Source organism: Lepisma saccharinum, chromosome 3 (assembly GCF_977018435.1).
Source record: "Lepisma saccharinum chromosome 3, izLepSacc3.1, whole genome shotgun sequence".
In the NCBI taxonomy this organism is placed as follows: Eukaryota; Metazoa; Arthropoda; class Insecta; order Zygentoma; family Lepismatidae; genus Lepisma; species Lepisma saccharinum.
The window spans coordinates 83,330,558-83,353,894 of NC_139231.1; the positions used below are offsets into that span (position 1 = coordinate 83,330,558).

Genomic DNA, 23,337 nt, shown 5'->3' on the forward strand with positions numbered 1-23,337 from the left:
CGGCGTGTTTTCAGCGCAACGCTAGGCTCGCAACTTTGGAAGTCTCGTTTCTGCCTTAAACTGGACGCAGAGAAACGCGAGAACTTGCAGGGGTCATTTTTCCAGGGTGTAATTTTTAAAATTGTTGTAAAAAAATTGAGTGGAAATGTCCATTCCTTTCATACCTCCTTAAGGAAGGATTTGCGGACCCATGTTCATATGAACTCTTTGTTATGTTTTGATGTCACGAATAAATCCCTAAAATTTCTGACACATGTTTATATACACCCTGTATATAACCGACGAGTTAATTAGAAAAAAATATAGCAGTCACCATACGTCTATGTTTATATGAAGTCTATGGACTCTGTTGGAGTACAGTGACATCTGTAGGTACAGATGTGAACTTTTTCGATGCATGCGAGATGCGAGTAGTCATCAGTGATCTGTTTTCAGAATTGGCAGTGAAAATACAATGGAAGAGCTGAAGTGCACAAATTACATACACGTTAAAGTTTAGACACGTAGTACGAACTAGGTTTTTCTATCGTTGAAATGCGGGCAGCTGGTTTTACGTTAGTTAGTTTGTTTTTGACAACAGCAGTGATTGGAAATGCATATTATCAAAAGAAACAGTTTTATCCATCTGTTGTATACATTACGAAGTCAAATCCAAGTATGGCGGTACGTATAACACTTTTTGTTATTAATAATATTAATGTAGTATATATTTTTATTTTCCTATGAGGTAAGCGCTAGTAAATTGTCCTGACGTTCTACACAAACTTTGCTATTGATCGTAAGGTCACCCAAGTATACACGTAAACGTATCCAAATCCTCCACGTAATCCTTATGTCTACTGTAATGACTTGTGGCATAAGATGATTGGTGAAAGAGTTATGAAATAAATGTTTTCATACATTTACGAATAGTTAAACTGATTTAAAAGGGTTTAAATATTATTTTGGTATGCTCGTAAATTCCATGTAAATAAAATTAATTCAAAACGAAAGCTAGTTATTAAAAGTATCTGTTATTCATAAATCAAACATAAGTAGAATCTTATCATTTTCTGAGACAAATATATTTACATTTGCAACCGTATATTTTGTTCTCGTTTGTCCAATTATCGAGCAACATTATAAAATTATTTGGAGCGAATTGACAATATAGAGAAAGTCTCCAATTTTGTTAATTTTCTCTATACTAACTAATTTTGGTCTCCTAATCACGAATCTGTTGTAAAAAACCGGGGGTCACGTCTGGAAATTTGAAAAAAAGCCGATTGAATTATATATATATATATATATAGGTGTATATGCGTAGTTTTATGAACGAAATGTTATAACTATGCTTCAATAAGGAATTCCTAGCTTTGTAGCACGTAACAGACGAACAATGTTTCACGGAACACAAAATTTTTCCTGAAATCAGCGGTGCAGTATATGCATAGTTTTATGAATGAAATATTATAACTATGCTTGCTGAACCTAACTAAACCTAACCTAACCTTACCTGAAATGGTTATCCGTGAATGATTTGTGGGCCAATGATCACTTTCAATAAGCAATTCTTAGTTTGGTAAAAATTTACTATCCTTCGGACACCTCTAATTTTTTCATTTCGTCAATTTTTGACATTCGTACTCACGTATCTGCTTCGCGGAACATTCCTGAAGGTGTATCAACGTTGTTTTGATGAAATTAATTGCAATTTTTCACATTACCAGTACGTCTTTCTGATAGGCATTTTCGCTTGCCTGAGACGAACTAACCTAACCACGTGCCAATGGTTCGTGGGGCTAGCGCCAATGGTTCGCAATTATTTCCAATTTCTAGATCCTGATACTAACACGACACCAAATTTTAACTATGTTTCCTAACCTAACAGAACTAACCTAACCACGTGCCAATGGTTCGTGGGGCTAGCGCCAATGGTTCGCAATTATTTCCAATTTCTAGATCCTGATACTAACACGATACCAAATTTTAACTATGTTTCCTAACCTAACAGAACTAACCTATCCACGTGCCAATGGTTCGTGTGGATAGCGCCAATGGTTTCCTTTCTTCACGACCCCATCTTCAATTAGAAAATCCACTGAATCCTCCACACCCGGTACAAACTTCACCACGCATCCAGGACACATCATCCTTGTAACTCTCGTTGCAAACGCAGACAGTTCGAAACACTGGATACCCAATGAACATGAACAAAACACAATCACAACGCGTCATAATACAGTCACGACGCGTGATGGTGTACAAAGGTGTACGCGCCAAACGCTATTCTCCGTCGGAGAATTAATTTTCAATGAACAACATGAATTTCAGCTATGAAACATTCCCACATCACACATGACAATGCTACAGGAACTTATTACGGTAAGTAGTTTCTTCTGTAAAAATAAATAAATGTGTCCGAAGGATAGTAAACAAGTACCGATGACAACGTTATTTTACAACTTCTACACGTAAATGTACAATTTTAACATGCAACCCCCACATCGTAACTCTAGATACGTTACCAGGAGTGCGTAAGAAGTGAGTATAAGAAGTAGGAAGTGAATTACAGACTTTCTCTATATTGTCAATTCTTACCAATTATTTTTCATTTTAACACATTCTTATGGGTTCTGTTTCACTTTGTCTCAGCAAGAAAGTTCACAGTGCATGCCATTCATTTGCAAGTGTCACTATATAATTTCTTATTATGTATTGTGAAATACAACCATGAAGCTTTCGGAATATGAATTGTGTGGAGAGCTGTATTGATGTAGGCTATGAAATGTGTGTGCTGCAAATGGATATTCATAAACTTCCCTGTGGGCGTATCAAAATATTTGTGTAAATTGAAAGTGTTGTTACACATGTAACATTGTATTTGTATAACTTGCTTTCTGTGGGCAATAATTAAAAATAATCATCCCTTCCTGCCTCCACAAAAAATATTTGAGGCTGGTCCTTATTAGTGAAGGTTCGTTTGCTTTTCTTTGATGATGCAATGTGTGAGCTGGTCTGTTATCACTTACCCCAAAGTGCTGCAAACCCAGAAATCATGTTTGTTTTATGGATATTTCAGTTCATGCTTTCATGGCATTTTGTCATTCAGCTGTTTTCTATGTATGACCAGTTGAGGTGTTACAACTGTTAGTTGTAAGTGTGAGGTGTTAGTGCTTTTATAAAACTTACAATCAATTACTTAAAATGTAGATTGCGTTCAGAATAATTATGAATAAAGATTGTGTCCATAGTTCTTCCTCATAATGTTGTTGACAGTTCATTGATTGATTAATTTAGTTTATTTTACTTCATTTTTCTGCCACTTTTGGCTAATTGCGAAGCTGAGGATTAATGATGATATGATGAAATTGATGAATGGACACTCACAAACGCCCATGCCCATGCTGGGATTCGAACCTGGGACCCCTGGTGTCATAGCATGATGTGATAATCACTCTGCCTGTGGGGCCGGCTGTTGTTGACAGTTAATGATAAATGCAATGATTAGTACTTTCAGTACGTATAGTGCCATTTTTTTTTAGCTATATAAAAATATTTTTAAAGCACATGGGTTTGTTAATTGATTGCAGTACTGTTCCATGTTGCTTCAGAATCACAGATGAAAATTTCCACTTGCATTTTTTCAAGGTTAATAACCTCTGCCATGCTAGAGGTCCTGGGTTCGATCCCCTACCGGTTCAAGTCCGGGAGCAATTTTTTTACGATGGAAGCAGTCCCGGCGCCCACCCAGCGTCGAATAACATGGGTACCTGGGGGAAACCCTGGGAGGGTAGGCGGTCAGGGGCGTGATGCTGATCACATCACCGCCACTCACGACCGGATCAAGAAAGTGTGGGGCGTTACCCCCACACCCCCTATATGCCTTCATGGCATGGTGCTATGCACAGGGGAGCACTTTACCTTTACCTTTATAACTTATGATCTGTTTTTTGACTTATGTCAGATTTTAATTTTGTACAAAAGTTTTAAAAATTTTCCAAATGTACTTGTACTTGCAGGTGATATATGTTCAAGCCTTCATACTTGTGATGTTGACAGGAAAACTCATGAGGAAGCTCTTCTTTGGCCAACTTAGGGCTGCAGAATTTGAGGTAAGTAGATAATGAATAATGCTCTTGATTGCATTTCTGGTTCTTACTTAATAAAATATAACTGTAAATAACCTTAAAAGTCTTGACTTCTGAATGGATTATTTTATATGAGAGGACAATAAATCATTTGTAAGAAAACAACTCTATTGAAATAAGAATGTTTGAAGCTGTTAGAACTTAATTCTGGTGTTGTAATACATAGAAATAAATATTCAGTTTGAAAATATTTTATGTTCAAAAGTAAGTTCTGCACGTTATTATATAGGAACCATTTTTTGGTGTTAAAAATATTCTGTACATGTACAGGAGCAGAAAGTAAGTTTGGAAATCATATGTAAATTAGGCCTATATAGGCATGATAATATTACCAATAATTTTAACTGATCTGATATAGCTGCAAATAGAGTAGCATATTTTATATGCATGTTTATGCTCGTAGAAAGTATAACTTAATGTCAGATTTTTGTACTACATTTTCTATTATGCATACATTAACCAATGGCACCAATTAATGTATACTGTCTCTTTATGGTGTATTAATTTATTAATACGGGTGCATTTTGTAAATGAAATTGTCTAAATGCACTAGACCTAGTTTTTATGAAAGCAGAGTAGATGCTATTCTTAAATGTAATTGTGGATTGCATATATGTTGTTGCAGCACCTGATGGAAAGATCTTGGTACGCAGTGACTGAAACATGCTTAGCTTTCACAGTATTCAGAGATGATTTCAGCCCGAAGTTTGTCGCCCTATTCACGGTGCTGCTTTTCCTGAAATCTTTCCACTGGCTCGCAGAAGACAGAGTTGACTTTGTAAGTTTGTAGATGTTTACATCTGTTTTTGCTCTAAGTTACAAGAACTTAATTGTACATTTTTAGCAAGATTGAATCCATGATGGGATCTTTGTTTTTACTGCTGTTCACGCTCTGAAAATAACTTCTGAAATATGAAACAAAATAATTATTAATAGTAATCCTTATCATCATGCTTATCCAATTAAATGTTGTTGTTATTATTATTATTACATTACTATTACTACTACTTATGTTTTTTTAATACATACATTTGTAATTTCCATGTTCTGTGTATCTATACACAATTTATATTACCATTCGAATTACAGTAACTCTTTCCAGAAATCTCAGGGGAGTGCCCACCCCCCACGGGTGCCCATGCTGGCACACCACATAAAAAATTATATTGATACAATTCATTCCAAGAGACCGTGGAAAGGGATAAGATATTTTTAGTTACTAATTTTCTTTTCCTTTCAGATGGAAAGGAGCCCTGTCATCTCATGGTTATTCCATCTGCGAGTATTGTGTGAGTATTTTCCTTTTGCGCATTTATCAATGAATTTCCTTACTAAATCGAGTTTGAGTAGTGCATTACAATTAGTGCAAGAGTGAAATGAGGTTTTAAGTTCTTCATGTGTAGTTGCCAGTCAAGATCTTAAGGGGAAATGTATAGTTTTGCATAAGTTTTATATTTATTTCAAGATAAATGAAATGCATAATCAACCATACACTTTGGATTGTGACAGGTTCTAACCTTTCTTCTATCTAATTACATGCGTGGACCAGTTATGAATATTCTATATTCTACAAAAACTAGCCTACTTAAAGAATTCTGCATAAGCAAAATGTCAAAATCGAGTATTCTAGCCTCTCCGTCAAAATTTTATGTACATTATGTATTTTTTCCAGCTTTGCTCAGTGTACTGGGGTTGCTGGATATCCATTTCGTGGGCCACGCATACCAGTCAACCATTACCAAAGGAGCATCTGTACAGCTTGTATTTGGCTTCGAGTACGCCATCCTCCTGACCATTGTTGTCAACATTTACATCAAGTACATCTTGCATACAATTGACCTGCAAAGCGAAAACCCGTGGGAAAATAAAGCTGTGTACCTGCTTTATACAGAACTAGTCATGGGTAAGTACATGTAAAATACTGTTACTCTTCTAAAGTACCATGGACATTTTAAAATCAAATCTGGTTGTTGAAAATAAACTAGTTTGTCATCGCTATTCCCATCAGCTGTGAAGTTTATGTGATTGGTTTTCTTCAAGCTGAAGGATGTACCATCGATAGGTGTCGTGCATGTGATGATAATGTTGTGATTGATTTTCTACAAGGAATGGCTGCCCAGAAGCATGATGAATAATAGGCAAGGATGACACTTAATTGTTACTAAAGACATTGGATCATGTTTGTTTTTCATGACCAGTTTATGCTCATGTCTTTTAGATCAAAGAGGGAATATAAAAACAGGTTAAAATTTAAATCAGGCTCCGCGAGTCATTCACATCTTGCTTCATGCTACTGGTGTAGATGTGTTGTTTGCTTATGGTCCTTGGTTAGCTTTAAGTCCAACCTTGTGTAGCTTGTATCTTGGCTTTTGTTATCAAAAACGCAAATTCATGGTGTTATATGAATTGCAAGTGTTTGAAATCTTTATACATTAAATCCAATTGCAATGAATTTAGTATTACTTGCTGTTCTACATAATCGTTTATTCAATTTTTGTTATTTCAGGATTCATCAAAGTTGTATTATATGTTACCTTCGTGGCCATCATGGTTCGAATCTACACTTTGCCATTGTTTGCCTTCAGACCAATGTATTACACGATGAGGTAAGACTTAGGGGTGAATTTTACAAACTGATTCAATGTTGGTTGCTCACAAAACTATCACATAATATTGACTCAAAAGAAATTAGTGTTAACCTTTTGGCGACCAAGCGTCTCGATCAAGACGCTGTGTCAAGGTCGTAGTTTTTACGTTATAACTTTTCTATTTTTGGTTAGAATTTCGATTTTTTTTTTATATATTGTTCCTAACACATGTATTTAGCAGAAATGTTTCTTGCACCTTTTTTTTCCTTCATGATGGAGGTGAAAAGGCTTTGTTGTTCTAAAGCAATGCTTTTCACTCCCGCCTGTTAACTGCATTCAAAGGAAACTTGTTTATCAGTATCCGATATCAAAATGAAACTTTTCCGTGAGGGTGCATGCAGGGGGTGGGGAGGGGGAAGACTGGTTGTTGAATCTGCGTTGTGAGAATGGAATTTCGAAGCATGCTGAAGGAAACCTTTGTTTTTTTAGCACAAGTGTCCACAAGTTGCGACAGGGGTTACCCTGCATTGTCTAAAAATAGAATTTCAAGCAGCTGCAAGAATCGGTGCTCATTTTTCACTGCGTTTAAACTTTTCGTCCTTGAATGTTGTGCGTAGGTGTCGTTTTGTGCCCAAGTGCGATTCCATATATACGCCAAATTTGCATAAATTTTGCATTTTGACATTTTTATTCGGGGGTGGGGGGAAACACCATTTTTTTTTAAGAAAAGTATTTTTGAGGGGATTTCCCCCCTTTCCCCCTCCATATGTACGCCGAATGTGCATAAATTATATATCGTCTGAATCTGTGATTCATTCTGCGTACAACGGTATATCTTTCATATCTCTAGGGCATTTAGTTTCTGAGCTATAGTCATTTCAATGTAACTGTGCAGTTCGCTCAATTCCAAAGCTTGAGACAGTGGCGTACAAGCCTTTCGTTTCAGGGGTACAACTTGCGTAATATTGGTCATATGACAAAAATGAAACTATTTTTCTGTTTCTTACATGCCAGCGATAATTTCTATGTCCATTTTGAACTTTTCATATCCTTTTTTTTGGGGGGGGGGGAGAAACCCCTTATTTTCTTTAAAAAATATGTATTTTTCAGGGGATTTCCCCCCCCTTTTCCCACTCTACATGTACGCCGAATGTGCATAAATTATATATCGTCTGAATCTGTGATTCATTCTGCGTACAACGGTATATCATTCATATCTCCAGGGCAAATAGTCTCTGAGCTAAAGCCATTTGAAGGTACCACTGCATTTTGAAGCTTGAATCAGTGGCGTGCCGACCATTCCTTTTTGGGGGTATAACTCGCGTTACTTTGGTCATATGATAATAATGCAAATATTTATGTGTTCCTTACATGTCAGCGATCATTTCCATGTGCATGTCGACACTGTCATATATTTTTTTCTTGGGGTGGGGGAACTCCATTTTTTCCCCCGAAATTTTGGAATTTTGAGAGTTAGCCCCCTCCCCACTGCCACATATACGCCAAATTTGCTTAAATTTTATATAGTCTGAATCTCTGGTTCATTCCGCGTACAACACTATATCACTCATCTCTCTAGGGCAATTAGCCTCCGATCTACACTCATTTAATTGAAACTCTGCATTTTGCTCAAAATCGGCTCGGGCATCAAAGGGATTACATGTGAAAATGGCCTTGGGCACCTAAAGGTTAATTGTGTTTTTGATGAGTTCCAAACTAAATTTTCAATAGTTTATTTTCCTCAAGTGTTATTTTTGTATAATTCTAATGAGATTGGTTTCCAAAATATACTTACATATAAATATTATGAACAGCTTTAAATTGTTTTACTGTTTAAGTGTTATGTAGTTGAGATTAACTGTTGTTGACTATTGTGGTTCAAATGTTAAGGGAAATAATGAATTTTATAATTTAGTTTCAAATGGAGGTACTGTTTGCATCTGATTCGTGCAAAATTGTACTGAAATAACAAAAAAATTGTACAAATACAATTTGTACTGCATATCATTATCCATTATTCATCAGTGCAGGTGTTAAAGTTCAGCTAAATGTATCTTAAATGATACTGATAACTTTGTCAACAGATGGCATGAGATGTTACTTGAGTAAGTTGTTTCTTATTCTTTTCCAGAGCATTCAAGAAAGCATTCAATGATGTAATCTTATCCAGACGAGCTATTCGAAACATGAACACACTGTATCCAGATGCAACTGCTGAGGAGTTAGCAGCTGCAGACAACGTGTGCATAATATGTAGGGAAGAGATGGTCACGGGTAGGTTTTTCATTTCTATTAATTCAGAATAATTTTATGCCATTGATATTTCTTTAGAATAAGAAATTATGAGAGAAAGGAAACACTCAGAATTTAATTGGTCTCATGTGCCGTTTAGTTTTTCAATTTATGGATTTTCCTATGTATTGATGTTGTTGGGTTTCAGAGAAGTTACGCGTTGGTTTTGTATAATGCATTGCTCTTTAGAAAGTGCATTTTCTGTACTTTACAATGCTACTCACTTGCAGTAATGCATGAATGTAAGCATTTAGTGAGCTCTCTGTTGTGTTTGGAGAGAAAGACATTTATATCACTCCTTCATCTCTCCATTTTAGTTATGAGGAATAGTTTGTCAAATTTCCAGAATGTTAACTTAGGATTGAGTTTTGCCACACCACTCACTGTCATAGAAGGTGTCAAAGTTAATTACAAACATGCCTCCTTTATGAAAGAAGATACCTTACAATGGAACTGTAATATTTTATAAACCACCTAAAACTTGTGAAAATTGGAAGAGATAAACTTCCCTTGAGACCAAAGTTGCAGAAATTGAATTTGTAGCAGAGTTGGTGCTTGGATGGAATGCCAGAATCACAGCTTTGTTATCTCTGGCTAAAGATTTAAAACATTAAAATTGTTTTTCACTGCTAATTAAAACAACGGCATATTATTGTTCTCTGTATAAAAATATTTTAAGATGAATGGGACCAGGCAATCTTTGTTTATGTCTCTTTTCTACCTTTAGAACTCCCATGTAGCTGAATGGTGAGTGTTACCTTTAGTGTGAGTAGTCTGTGGTTCATTCCCTACTGGGGCTCCAAAATTTTGAAGGTGACTTACTATTTTGAGGACAATTGGAACACTCCTTGAACACAGTAGTAGCAGGCTCCAGGCAGGAAACATCGGTGATGTGACTCAATTTTCTCACCACTTGTCACCGAACCAAAAATGATGCTTGGTAGGCCTTGATCCCAAAAGTACTACTGTACGACTGGTGGACCACTCCTGTGGGTAAACCACCAAGGCAGCAAGTCAATTAGTCTAGTCACGTGCAAGACCCAGGTTCAGTTCCCAGGGTGGATGATCTAAGTTTGGAGTTTTTCCAGCTTCGTCATTGCATAAAGATGCTCTGGGGTTCACGCAGCCTCAAATCTCACCACTTAAGTTCCTGGATTTGAGATCCAGCTTGGCATTGGTGTTTTTATGATTGCCTTTTATCAGTTTCATCTAATTATCACTCATTTTCATCCTCGTGATTAGACAACAGTGGAAGAAAATTGCAAATACAAATATTTGGGTAACCAAATAAAGGTACATGTCAAAGCCATTGTCTTGGTTAATTATGCTACCAATAATTGTATTGCTGTGATATTTATGTCGATACAGAAGTGTATTTAAGTTTGAAAAGTTTTCGTGTGGAGGTGCCCTGTATAAAAATGATATGCTTTCAAAAAGTAAGATTTATCATTGTCATAAATTTAACAAATGTGTGCATCATATAAAATAAAGATTGGATAATTTTGTTTCTTGCATTCATTGTAGCTTCAAAGAAACTGCCATGCAATCACATCTTCCATACATCCTGCTTGAGATCATGGTTCCAGCGCCAGCAAACCTGCCCAACATGCAGACTAAACATCCTTCGAACGCCCGCTCAGGCTTCCCAACAAGGCCAACAGCAGCAGCAACAACAGCCGGCAGCCCCACAGCAACCAGGTGATGCTTATTGAAGTATTTGAAGATTTCTCAGTGATACTTTTTTTTATTATTATTATTATTTTACTAGCATTTAACTTGATTCATGTGGATGTGTCTTTGACATGGCATACATTTGAGTTGTTGTTATTTTTTTTTATTATTATTATGGCCGAGCTGATACCACTTCCAAATCCCTTATAGATTCTGTACAATACCAATGATGATGCTTAGAATTGTAACAATTTCAACTTCTTTAGAATATAAATTTTAATATTTTAAGTTTTACATTGGAATTATACCATAGCAATCTATCAGATTTGCAGTAAAATATTCATAATTTCACATGAAATAAACATTTATTAACAAAATCATTTTCTCAGCACCAGGTTGTTGCATAAACAAAATTGTGCATTTTGCATAATTTCCAGGATATTTAGACTCCAAAACAAGTTTTCCAGACACTGGAAAAGTACCAGTTGGTATTGTTGATAAAATTCCGACCGATATTTTCCAATAGCAATACAACTTGAGTGGAAGTAATTTTATCAGTATGTAACAGTGAAATTTATTATATGCTTTGTAATAAACTACCAAGAAGTGAAAAAAAAGTTCATGACATACACTAATACTATGTACATTACATTTCAATTTTCAGTTGGTGTAAAAAGCATGTCGGAAGAAAGGAGGCATGATTACCTTGTGCATGCAACCACAAAATGATATAGTTCATTAGTATATTAATAAAAACAAAGTCGTTGCAGTGCTAAAGAACCTTGCTCAATCACTACAAAATTTATTTTAAAAAATGGAAGATAGAAGCCCTTACATTAGTCAGCTGGAAATGTGCAATGCTAATATTTAAACTACCACAGATAAAGTAAAACGTATACAGCCTATCCCTGGCATCCCACTTACTAACATATTCTTCTATTTTCAGGGTTTATTAATCCATTCCAACCATTCCCTGCTCCTGGGGCATTCCCTGGACCATTCCCAATGTGGCCACCCTTCCAGGCACCACGAGGCGATCAGCAGCCTCCAGCTCAGGATGTCCCTCGGACGGAGCAACCACCATCATCACAGCCTTCATCTCGTATGTATATTTGAAGATTCTTATTTTCTTTAAAAACTGAGCCTATACCACTTTGAATTAATATTGTTGGGAGTCTGTACAAGTAAAGTTGAATCAGTTGAAAATTGTGATTTTTTGCACAATTTTAAATATATATATATATATATATATATTACCCAATTGAAGTGTTGGTTGACATTTGTGTACTTAAGGTGCTTCCATAATAATAGTCACCAAATTATATTTGCAATATGTTCTTGAACTATGACTAGCATTTATTTGTCTCAAAATTTGAATGACTGCTTTGATAGCTTGTTTACTTACACATTAACTGAAAAAAGCTGAATATTATATCTTATTTGTACTTATCTGTACTTCCATGTTGCAGTTTGTATTGGTTTTACAATTAATTTTGAAGGACCACTGCCTTCATTAGCAAAAGTTATGCCATATAGGACCTAGATGGTAGCATGTCTGTGAGTAACACACTGCCATCTTCGTCCTAGGTGCCATAAGGTATGTTAATGAAGGCAGTGGTCCTTCAAAATTAATCGTAAAACCAATACAAACTGCAATGTGGAAATACAGAACCCTGCCTACGCAGTGCTTATGAATTACAACAAAAGCTCTATATCTGATTTTTAAGAAAGAAGTGATACAGGTGAGGACTGCTCTCACTTGTTGACCAACAGAGGGTTAATGCAGGTAAGGGGTAACAGTGTGACTTAGTCCTAAGGGCCATCTTATAACACAATTTTTTTTTCAGTAATATGTGTGTCTAATTTATCATTACAGAGAGTACTGGAGGCACGTCACAACCATCGGAGCATGATAGTAGAAGTGGCTCTGGTGCAAGCCAACCTGCAAGCTCGGGTGGTGCTGCTGGTGGATCCCAGCAACAGCAGAATCCAATTCCCCCGATGGCAAACATGCCTTTCTTCTGCCCTCCATTCCCCATGTTTCCTTTCAGTAAGTGTCTCAATCCAGGTGTTGATGTATTCTCAGAATTAGTTTCCAGTGTTCTACAATTCAGTTTTGGTAACCGGTTCTCATATTGGCAAAATTTGGTTAAAAAATGAGTTATGAATAACTTAAAACATTGTTTTTAATTAGTGTTCCAAATTCCAATACTAATTTCCATGGGAAAAAGTGAACAGTAAAACACGGGATCTAATAGATGCAATCCATCATTATTGTAGCAATCATTACAGTGATAAATGCATTGGACAGGGTTCCTTGTGACCTGAAAATGCTAGAAGAGTCATAGAAAGCTTAGGAGTGAAAGTCAGGAAATGTTGTAAAAGGAATCAAAAACCTGGAGATGTAATGGAAATTGGATGTTTGCCAGGATTGTAGACTGAAAAAAAAATATTTTTTCTTGAGGTTTTTTGTGCGAATGTATTTTTCTATTTTGTTTGTCTTCATGTGTTTGTTGAATAAACTTCATTCTTTTGATTAGCATTCAAAGTGAAAGACTTGACATGTATGTATTACAGTGTTAAAGCATTATAAATTATTAGAAAGTTTTTCAAAGTACCTGGAAAAAATCAGCAAATTTTGCATGGCAAATTCTACCTTCATTGACAGTCGGATAGTGGGTGGTTTTAAGGAAAAATTAAGCTCTGTAAAATCTTCTACATGTTTATTTTGCAGCAGTCCCCCCACCTCCTCCGCCACTTAACTTCTCTGGCCTAACTGACGAAGAGCTGAAGCAGATGGAAGGGCAATCAAGGGAGAGCATAGAAGCCAGACTTCAGTGTTTGCATGACATTCAGGTCCTTCTGGATGCGGCTGTTACTAGGATGCAACAGTATGCTGCTGCAGCCACTGCCTTCCCGAGGTGTGTTTCCCTTTGGGCTTGAACCTCTTGATTTTCCAATTATTTTTACGAAAGTTTGCCCAAATTATTATTTTTTTCCCCTAGTGAATATTTAATACCATTTTTTTTTTGTTTACCCCATGCATTTTTTAAAAAAATAATGAGGGTGTACATTAATCACCATTTATGCTGTGTACGTATCCAACTCGCTCAATTGCTGGTTTGATGAGTGTCTGAGAATATTATGGAATGCGACCAGGGTGGTTGTCGGAATGAAAAAATAACATGTGAGAATATTTTTCCCTATATTATACAAGGGTTGTTAAAAAAGTAATGCCTCCTCATTTTTAAAAGGAGAACTGTATATTAAATGGAATTCACACTCAGCAAAGGTACATGTTTTGGCTACACACGCTATTTTTCTACAAATTCTCCATTCAGTTCTATGATGCTCGCGGAACGAGGACATGTGTGCTGCCACTGTACCAAGTTCCAAGTTCTGTCTTGTAGTCTTCACGTCATCTTCAAACCTTGTTCCATGCATTGCAGCTGATGGAGCAAGATCCAGGCTGTAGGGTGTAGAGGGGAGCACAGTCCAACTGAGTTTTGCGATTGCCTCCATTGTCATCAAGCTTGCGTGGGAGTAGACATTATCATGGAGGAGCAAGATGTCACTGGGAACCCTGTTAGGATTCACTCATCGGAGTTGCTTCTGGAGTTTGTGGAGGGTGCAGATGTAAGAGTCGGAGTTAACAGTTGCACCTCGGGGCAGAACATCCACAAGAAAAAACTCCATCGATATCCCAAAAGATGGTAAAACATCCAACTCCCCACATCTGAATCTCCCCACGTTGACATTTTTATTTGCTTAGCCCAGAGTTCCTACTGTACTTCTGTTGAGTGCAACACTTCTGTGGACAAAACACAATTGCTTGTGAACTTTTGTCACACTCGTTTTCTGTCACTTAAAATGTAATAATGGCTCACTGTTTGTATTGCATTTCTCTCATTTCTGCCATGTTAGCAGACTGCTACAATGACACTGCCTGTTGGATGACCATGAAATTACACACACGTATGTGGAAGATGTCCAACTTGCTGGATACAAATTCATCCCTTGAGATCTTGCGTTTGGAAAGGGGCATTACTTGTTATGTAAGGTGAACATTTTTTAAAGAAGTGTTCTGATCTGGAAGATTGAGGCTACTGATAGTAGCTTAATAGATTTGATAGGGGATAGGATAGAAATGATCCTGAACACATGTAATACCCAAAAAATTATCCATGATGGGCAGTTTTCAAATACTTAGCATATGTTACTTAACATGGATGCATTTTTGATGTAATAATGAAATACATGATTTGAACAAAATTAACTGCCTTTGTGAATTTGGTGAAACTAATTATTTATTTTATGCTTAGGAACACACTAGACAAAAGCATATACAGTTGAACCTGACTTATACATATGTCAAGGTGAAGAGACAATAATACGTATAACTGAGAATTACTTACAAATCAAATTTAGATACCATGGCATAGCATTATTAAAATACTGTAATTGTATCTATTTTGAGGAACAAGATACAGCATAATACAGGTTATTTCTGTCATAAACTCGTAAAATAACTAATCTAAAAGTTTCATTCTTGAATACATCACACTTTATTAGTTTTATACGGAATTAGCGTCCACTTCCTATATAAATTTTACTTTCTGGTCAAGCATGTAACTTTTCCTCTTTCTATTCTCCAGCAGCAACTGAAAAACATTCACTGGAGAAACTGCTGTTTAGTTGTTTTTTTGTTTTTTTTTATGGAACACTGCAAACATCAGCTGTTGGCATCTTTTTAATGTGTGTGTACTTTTTGTATCGCAATTACGTGCAAAAGAAAATGGGTTGTCATGTCTGAACAGCAGCGGCAAATCTTTCTCCCTGATTTCATGTAGTGCACAGCCTCTCCTTGCCTTCTCTGTGATGCTGCCATTCCCACCTATCCTGTTTCATATTCGAAATTAGTCTTGTAACAACCAGAAATGTATACTTCTGTGACATTGTTGTAGCTTGATTACGTACAAATGAACTGTATTTTATGAAAATTAGTACGTTTAACACCGAATTACGTACAAATAAGGTTTAGTTAACACATTTTGCCGGAACCAACAGTAATTTATGTATTAAACAGAATTACGCAGAGCTGAGTTATGTATATAGCAGTCTCAACTGTATCACTTTCTGTTCAAGTTGTATTTTCCTGATTAGTGCAGTTTGATGCAACCATGCACACACATTTCACAGACCAAGTATGTTTTCCCTTTCTGTGTTTTGTGCTAGAATGAACTTCATACATTGCAGGACAAGGGACTTCAGGAATACTTAATGATCTTCACAATGTTCATGACTCTCAGAATGTGTCTAAAGCCTGCTGCTTATACTGGTTTGCTTTGATGATTAGATGATGCTATCAAATTTTCTTCATTCATTATGCCTTGTCCTGTGTTTTTTATATGTGCTTGATGAAATGTCTGTTAATGTTTAAATTTTAAATTTGATAATATCCATAGAAAGGATGTGGAACCTTATGTAATAGACTAAGTATTATTTTCTGTTTCATAATTTCAAATTCTAGAACACCACCATTTATTGTTAACAATTGCTATTTTTATTGTTGCTATTATGGTATATTAAAGATAAGCATTATTACTATTATCAAATATCCATTACCTGGCCTGATGAAGATACTGTGGGTGTATTTGAAATGTTGCAAGAAGCAATTTACACCATTATGAAGAATTAAGTGAAAAGAATTGTACTTGTCGTAGCATAACATAAATTTTGCCAGGACCAGTAAAACACACATGTGTGTCTAAAAGCATGACTCCTTATCGGGAACATTTTCCAGTTAAATTTTACTAATATAATTAATTAAGTTTCAAAAAAAAGTAATGCAAAATATGGTTTGACTTTTCAGTGGAACAAACGTGTCAGTTAATTCATCTCGACAAGACAGTAGCCAGACAATACCCTCGAGAGAAAGTACTTCTGCCACATCATCCTCCGTACCTATTAAAGAGGAACGAAACTCCGATAGGTAAGTTCTTTGTAATGCAGTGAAACCCCGATTTTTCTTTTTCCCTGTAATTTATGAATAAGATGGACTAATTCTCAGCTGTATCAGTATATTGGAGCTGATAATTTTACCAAGCTGATATTTCTGCATATAGCTTGTAATTGTGTGCATAATTCTGCAGTTATGCTACTGCGAATGTATGTAAAGGAAAACCTCGTTAATACAAAGTTCAAGGGACCAAAAAATGTCAACTTTGAATTAAACTACTTTGAGTTATCCAAACTTTTCAAAATGGCACCTGTTTTTCAGGTGTAAATAAAGTAGAGCATAAATTACCCCCACAACGGATGTTTTATACTTGGTTGTAGCTCAGAAAATAAGCTTTATATGTACTATATAATAATGTACGTTTTAAAGAAAGTAAAAAAATCTTACACAAAAAGAGAACACTGAGCTTACATGGACACAAAGATTCCAAGGAGACAGTAACACCATTTATCCTGCCTAGTTATACAACCGGTTATGCACAGAATGCATGTTGTGGCAAAAAGTATTTTAAAAAACTGTATTTTCTTTCAATTGTGCAAAGTCGTTGCTCCTCTACGAAATTTTTACAATGTTAGTTCATAAGAAACCCGTTTGCACGGAGACCTACAGAAAGGAAAACAATCTCGTTTATTGCAAGAAGTGAAACTCTGAAGAATGGTGACGGTAGGCACACTGGAGATAATTGGAGAAACTGGAGATAATTGGACAGAATGAATATTGGATTTTATGTGCATTCACTAGAACATTGTCCCTTACAGGATTAACTGGTAAGAGAAGATTTTCTTGGGAGAGAACACAACCTTTCCCTTTTTTTAAAAAAATAAATAAGTCATGTTTTCTTTGCTTCAGTTACCTTCATATTCGCCACCCTCCCCCTTTGTAGGGATTGGTCCAAACTCTTCCTCAACTTGCATTGTAATCCATCCTGAAAAAGGAAACACGCAACTTGCTATCTGTTTGCACCGAATGTGTATCCTAGGACACATTAAACAGCGCCGCACTCGATAATCACTCTGGTTTGGATCCCACTTTTAAACTGTATTTAGTCCTGCTTAGTTCATCAGCATAAAATGAACTCAAAACAAGGTTTACGAAACTTGCGTATTTTCAGATTAATCGACAATTTATTGTTGGATTCAAGAGTATTCTGGAGGTCAAACACTCGCTCCCCCAAAACATTCCCTCTCGTATTCCTACATTAAACATTGAGGGTTTTTTTTTTTGTTTTTTTTACACCACACTAATGGTTCTGAAGAAAAGCAGCGATTATAGGAACTTTATGTGCATCGTGAAGTTGTTTTAACTCTTGTTTTTCTTTCTGGAGATCGAATTTCGTTATCATCAAATCAAAACAGATTCAAAACAATGACGCTTTTTCCTTCGCCCTGGATGAGTCATTGTGGTTATCAGCAACCAGCAAGGGACAACATTCCAGATGCTAGACTAAACACAGGCATCAGCTGCAGGGTTAACACAATGAGACCGGCTGGAAGTTAGAGCATCAGGTGGCAGAAGGGAAATCCTCAGCATTTTAAAGATAACGCAATTGTCGAAGACCAAACTTTTCAGCAGTGTGAAAAAGAAAAGTGATCCTTGCATTACACTTTACCATGCAACAAACAATAATACGGGCAATATTTCCTTTCCAGACAGCTGCATTCAAACAAGAAAGAGGGACCTGAATTCTGCAATTATCACATTGCCATGTACACCAGTGGCGGATAATGAGCTGTTGTAGGAGAAGGCGGGAGTCACTTTTCTTTTTCTTATCCTGGGGTTTTTGTTCGTTTTGAAGAAGGTATTCAGAACTGGTTGCTTTATTTTAGACGCCAAAGGAAAGGAGCCCGTGTGCGTACACGAGCAAGAAAATCATGGCCAAAACAATCGAGCAACAGAGAACTTTTTTGGCAAATTTTATGACCGGCACAGTTCGGAAACTTATGAAGCGGGAAACGGACTTGCAACATACGTAAGATCGATGTCAACTTTTGCGGAAAACCTAGATGACAACGCATTGAGCGGGTTGACCATTTTTAGTTGGTCTATGTGGCTTTGATTATCTGTAACAGTTTCCCTTTTTGTGCACAAAGAACATGCTTTTAATGAAAGTGGTTACCGGAAGTTGTCGGCTACCAGGCCAAAAGTTGCTCGCTCACGGGAAGCTGCTGAATCTCGAGCTCAGAGCTAGACAGATGGGTGAGACTTCCAGGCGCCACGCGTCTTGTTTTGGAACATTCCTGCGATCTTATCTTGCATTTCTCATCTGGCACTGGTGAATATTTCCAAGGTGGCGCATTCAGGTGGGAAAGAGCTTGACCTGCCATGCACATTGACAAAGAATGTCAATGTCCAACGGGCATTTCGGGCTGCTACCCTCAAGTTGTCAGCAGCTCTTAGGACAAGGAAACGTGTCAAGGTCAAGTTAAAATAACATCCAAGCTCTCTCCACATTGGATCTTCTCTTGTCGACTTAACGCAGGTGTCTACTTCGAATTAAGCGAAACCAGTTTTGCTGAAGGGTCTTGTAAATAACTTCGTATTAAAAATTATCCGTATTTCGATTTATCCATACTGAAATACATTATAAATCCTATCTTATCGGCTGGGGGAATGGGAACAACTTCGGATTAAAGGGTACTTCGTCTTAACCAATATTGTATTAACGACGTTTTCCTGTAAATGTATAATTCATGTAGTCTGGTTTTGTAAAGCACATGTCTAAATACAGAATTTATTTTCCTAACCTGCAATTCACCTGGTCTCATGTGACAATTAAGGAGAAGCATTAACCATTCCGGTTTTTCATGGACCATTTGTAATTTTATGTAGAATCGGTGCTGGCTGTCGGCAAAAATTCTTTGCTGTAAAAAAATTGTGTGTACGATTGGTTTTTCAGTTTAATCTCTCAATATACAGTACCAAATGAAATTTGTCCATGAGTTCTTTAGACAGGTTATTGCATATTTTTGTCATTCTGTTGGGAATATGGTGAAGCAGACTTCCCATTTATGAATATAAAAGCAGGAATTGGCATATCAGGATCAGTGAAAATCCAATATTTAAATCAATTCCAATACCAAAGTAAAAAGTAAAAAAAGTAAAGTGCTCCCCTGTGCATAGCACCACACCATGAAGGCGTATAGGGGGTGTGGGGGTAACGCCCCACACTTTCTTGATCCGGTCGTGAGTTGGGGTGATCTGATCAGCATCACGCCCCTGACTGCCTTTACCCCCCAGGGTTTGCCCCAGGTATCCATGTTATTCGACGCTGGGTGGGTGCCGGGGCCGCTTCCATCGTTAGAAAAGTTCCCGGATTTGAACCGGCCGGGGATCGAACCCGGGACCTTTAGCTTGGTAGTCAGACACGTTACCGTAAATTTCCTATTTTTGAAATCTTAATAAATAGGTTGCAGCATTCATAAATACATTGTAGTGTGTTTCTTTTTATTAGGGATGGACCGATATGAAATTTTGGCCGATATCGATAAAGTACCGATATAAAATTTGCCGATACCGATAACCGATATTCTACCGATCCGATATAAAATTAGAAATGGTCCTTGAAGAACCTGAAATGATCATTGATCTCCTTAATAAATGTGTGTTTCAAGGTGACTGCAGTGCAAAATAAGTTGAATATTTACATATTTACTTTTTTAGAAAGAAGAGCATGGAAATTATCCATAAAAATTACAACAAAATGGCAGAATTTTGCACTAAATTATAAGATATTTATCAATATATCGGATTGGTAAAATAATCGGTAATTTTACCGATAAACCGATATGCCTATATTGGTCGATACCGATAGAGTACCGATTAATCGGTCCCATCCCTACTTTTTTATCAACGACACATATCAATGACTGCTTCTGTACTAGTGTAAAATTTTTGAAGGTATGTATAATTACATGAACTCAAATGATTAATAACATGTGTAGTTGAAGTGTTGAAAATTCCATCATGTTTCTGCTAGAATATCAGCATTGGAATCGGTAAGAAATAAATAACTTTTGGATATGTAAATTTTGTACTTTGTGACCACAACATTATGGCAATAGATGCTTCATTCCCTGTCACTGGTATTATAACTTTAAACTGATTTTTTATTTACTATAATTTGTTGATTGAAATACTATTAATGTTTCAGTGACATGTTTCCATGTTGAAATGGCAATTTATGGCATGAATTTTTGATGTCCCTACATATTACTAATGAATCAACCCTTATGTTTTAGCTTACAATGATCCAGAATTAACTAAAGACAATTAAAGAATCAATAGATTCTGAATATTAACGATGTGTAAGTATTTTGTGTTAATGTGGCTGTCTACTTTTGACAGTGAGAATGCTGAAGGTGCTGTGGGTTACACAGAAGAGAAAAATGGAAGCTCAAATGTTGAAACAGTTTACACTCGTGAGCAAGAGGAAATAAGGAGACGGAGACTTCAAAAGTTTGTTCAAAATTCCTCCCCGGAACAGTGAAGGACAGGAGTAGAAAAAACTGACATTTGGAGATACCATTTTTTTTAACAGCTGCCTGGTGGGAAAATTAACATGAACTATCAATTTGCTACATAAGAAAAAAAGGTCCAGACCAATCACATTGTCGCATTTTAAATATTGTGAAATATAACAAAGCATCACAGCCTGCAGATGTTTTCTTTATCTGTTAACTAGTATATGGTTCAAAATTGGCTTTAAATTTTCTGTCGGGTTCAGTTATGCGTCAGTCGCAAAAAAAAGTTCTTCACAATATTTTTTTTCTCACTCCATTATCTGTTCTCCTACTCAAGTGAATTATGTCACATTGTATAGTAGCAGATTGTGCATTACCATGTTACTGTGATAAGATACTTAGTTAATATGTGGGAATGATTGTGGATATTCTCGTAAGGAATCTTAATGTATATTTGTTTTTTTCTGTGTTAATGATGCTGCAATCAATGACACTTGCCAAGATTCAGTATTTTGTATAATATGGACCCCAGCGGGAAAAGCAAATCGTTATGTTATTGTAAATAAACAATTTAATGCAGAAGAGGAGGAAAGGTGTTTGGATCTTCTCTGAAGAAAGAAAAAAACACATTTTATAGTGATACTTTTTCTAAGGAACTTTTTCATTGTTATGTGTACGCATACGTCAACCGCATCTAGTAGTAAATTGCATGAAGGGTCTTTTGCAAATACAAGCTGTTCAAAAGTATTTTAAAAATAGTTCCATCATTCTTACCCAGTGGATCATTTAACTATAGTACTTTCTATATCAAGGAACTATGTAATGTACCTGTTCATTCTTGTGAAAATTTCCCAAAAGCACATTGGCACTTTCACTAACTCCTCATTTTTCACGCAAGAAAAATAGTAATATGATCTGACTGTAATCTCATCATATATATCTTCGCTCCTGTATGTTGGTGCTCATTGGTGCCTTATTCTTGACCATAGCAGCATATTTATTGGTTCAAAAAAGTGTGCTAAGCCATTCTGACATAAAATAGCACCATCTAATGTTGTGAACCTGTACTAATCATCTTGACCATTAGTTGTTGCCATTCACTGAGGTAGAAGCCCTATGTGATTTGTTTATTCAGTTGTTGATTGGAGTTAGTGTCATAGTGGACAATGCTTGCTGCTTGCAGAAATAGTAGGATAAAACCTCATATTCAGTTACCCTCAACAAGAGATGAAATTTCCCTGTTTTCTAGTCATTGTTGCCATGTGATGGCATAAACTTGAGTTTTTGCCATTATATAACAGCAAGTATGATCTATTTATTGCAACATCAAATTGATTTTGATCTGTCTTCGCCTGTTATTGACATTTGAAGAGGGAATTCAGCTAAAGATGGGACATGGTGCAAGTCATGAGAAAGCAGCATGTACAAGGTAACCAAAAAAGTTCTTGCCATTTTTGACGTCCCATTAATGATGCGCTCACAGAGAGAAAACGAAATGACTCACGTGCCTGCCAAGCGATCGGGAGTTAGTCTGACCATCGACTGTCAGTAATACAGGCATGTTGCGCACACACTACAGTCATAGCTCGTCCAGTGTCGAAGAGAAATGGAGGTATCGAAGCAGCTTGTTCGCGTGTGTTTGTTGTATGACTTTAAAGTGGGCCTATCAGCTGCCGCATCAAGTCGCCGCATTTGCCAGGCATTTGTGGAGAATGCCGTCAATGATCGCACTGCCAGGCATTGGTTCCAGAAATTCCGTTCGGGAGATGCGAGCCTTTCGGATGAACCTCACAGTGGACGACCACATGTGTTGGATGACGAGGCTCTGAAAGCAGCCATCGAGGAGGACAGTGGTCTAACATGTGATGAACTTGCAGAAAGGTTCCATGTTTCCGCTGAAACAGTCGGACTGTACCTGCATGTCCTCGCTCACTGGTGACGAAAAGTGGTTCCTCTATGATGCTCCCAAGCATACCAGACATTGGTTGTCGCCAAGTGACCCTGTTCCTCACACCTCAAGACCACCTCTGCACCCACGAAAGGTTATGCTTTCTGTATGGTGGAATTGTCTGCAAGTGGTGCATTACGAGCTCCTCCCACCTGGTCAGACCATCACTGCTGACCTCTACTCTCAGCAGTTGCAAAGGGTGCATTGTGGCAGAAGGAGCCGGCATTGG

At 36.8% G+C, this 23,337-nt stretch overlaps 1 protein-coding gene across 3 annotated transcripts; it reads left to right on the forward strand.

Annotated features, from left to right (window-relative positions):
• The first annotated feature begins 386 nt into the window (after positions 1–386).
• Positions 387–21,352, forward strand: sip3 (septin interacting protein 3). 3 transcript variants are annotated; one of them, XM_083118924.1, is made up of 13 exons: positions 387–663; positions 4,002–4,094; positions 4,756–4,908; positions 5,371–5,419; positions 5,803–6,033; positions 6,637–6,736; positions 8,850–8,992; positions 10,535–10,708; positions 11,628–11,783; positions 12,558–12,731; positions 13,416–13,602; positions 16,554–16,673; positions 21,045–21,352. In XM_083118924.1, exons 1-13 carry the CDS (start codon positions 535–537, stop codon positions 21,184–21,186), a joined length of 1,851 nt encoding a protein of 616 aa, XP_082975050.1. In that variant the 5' UTR covers positions 387–534; the 3' UTR covers positions 21,187–21,352. The 3 variants fall into 3 exon arrangements, with proteins under 3 accessions (XP_082975050.1, XP_082975051.1, XP_082975052.1); XM_083118925.1 differs by having other exon boundaries at positions 13,419–13,602; XM_083118926.1 differs by having other exon boundaries at positions 20,939–21,076.
• Positions 21,353–23,337: the final 1,985 nt, after the last annotated feature.

Coding starts and splice junctions, on each gene's coding strand:
- sip3 (XM_083118924.1), top strand. CDS start 535: ATGCGGGCAGCTGGTTTTACGTTAGTTAGTTTGTTTTTGACAACAGCA. Junction 6,034..6,636: donor TTATACAGAACTAGTCATGG/GTAAGTACATGT, acceptor TTGTTATTTCAG/GATTCATCAAAGTTGTATTA. Junction 8,993..10,534: donor TAGGGAAGAGATGGTCACGG/GTAGGTTTTTCA, acceptor CATTCATTGTAG/CTTCAAAGAAACTGCCATGC.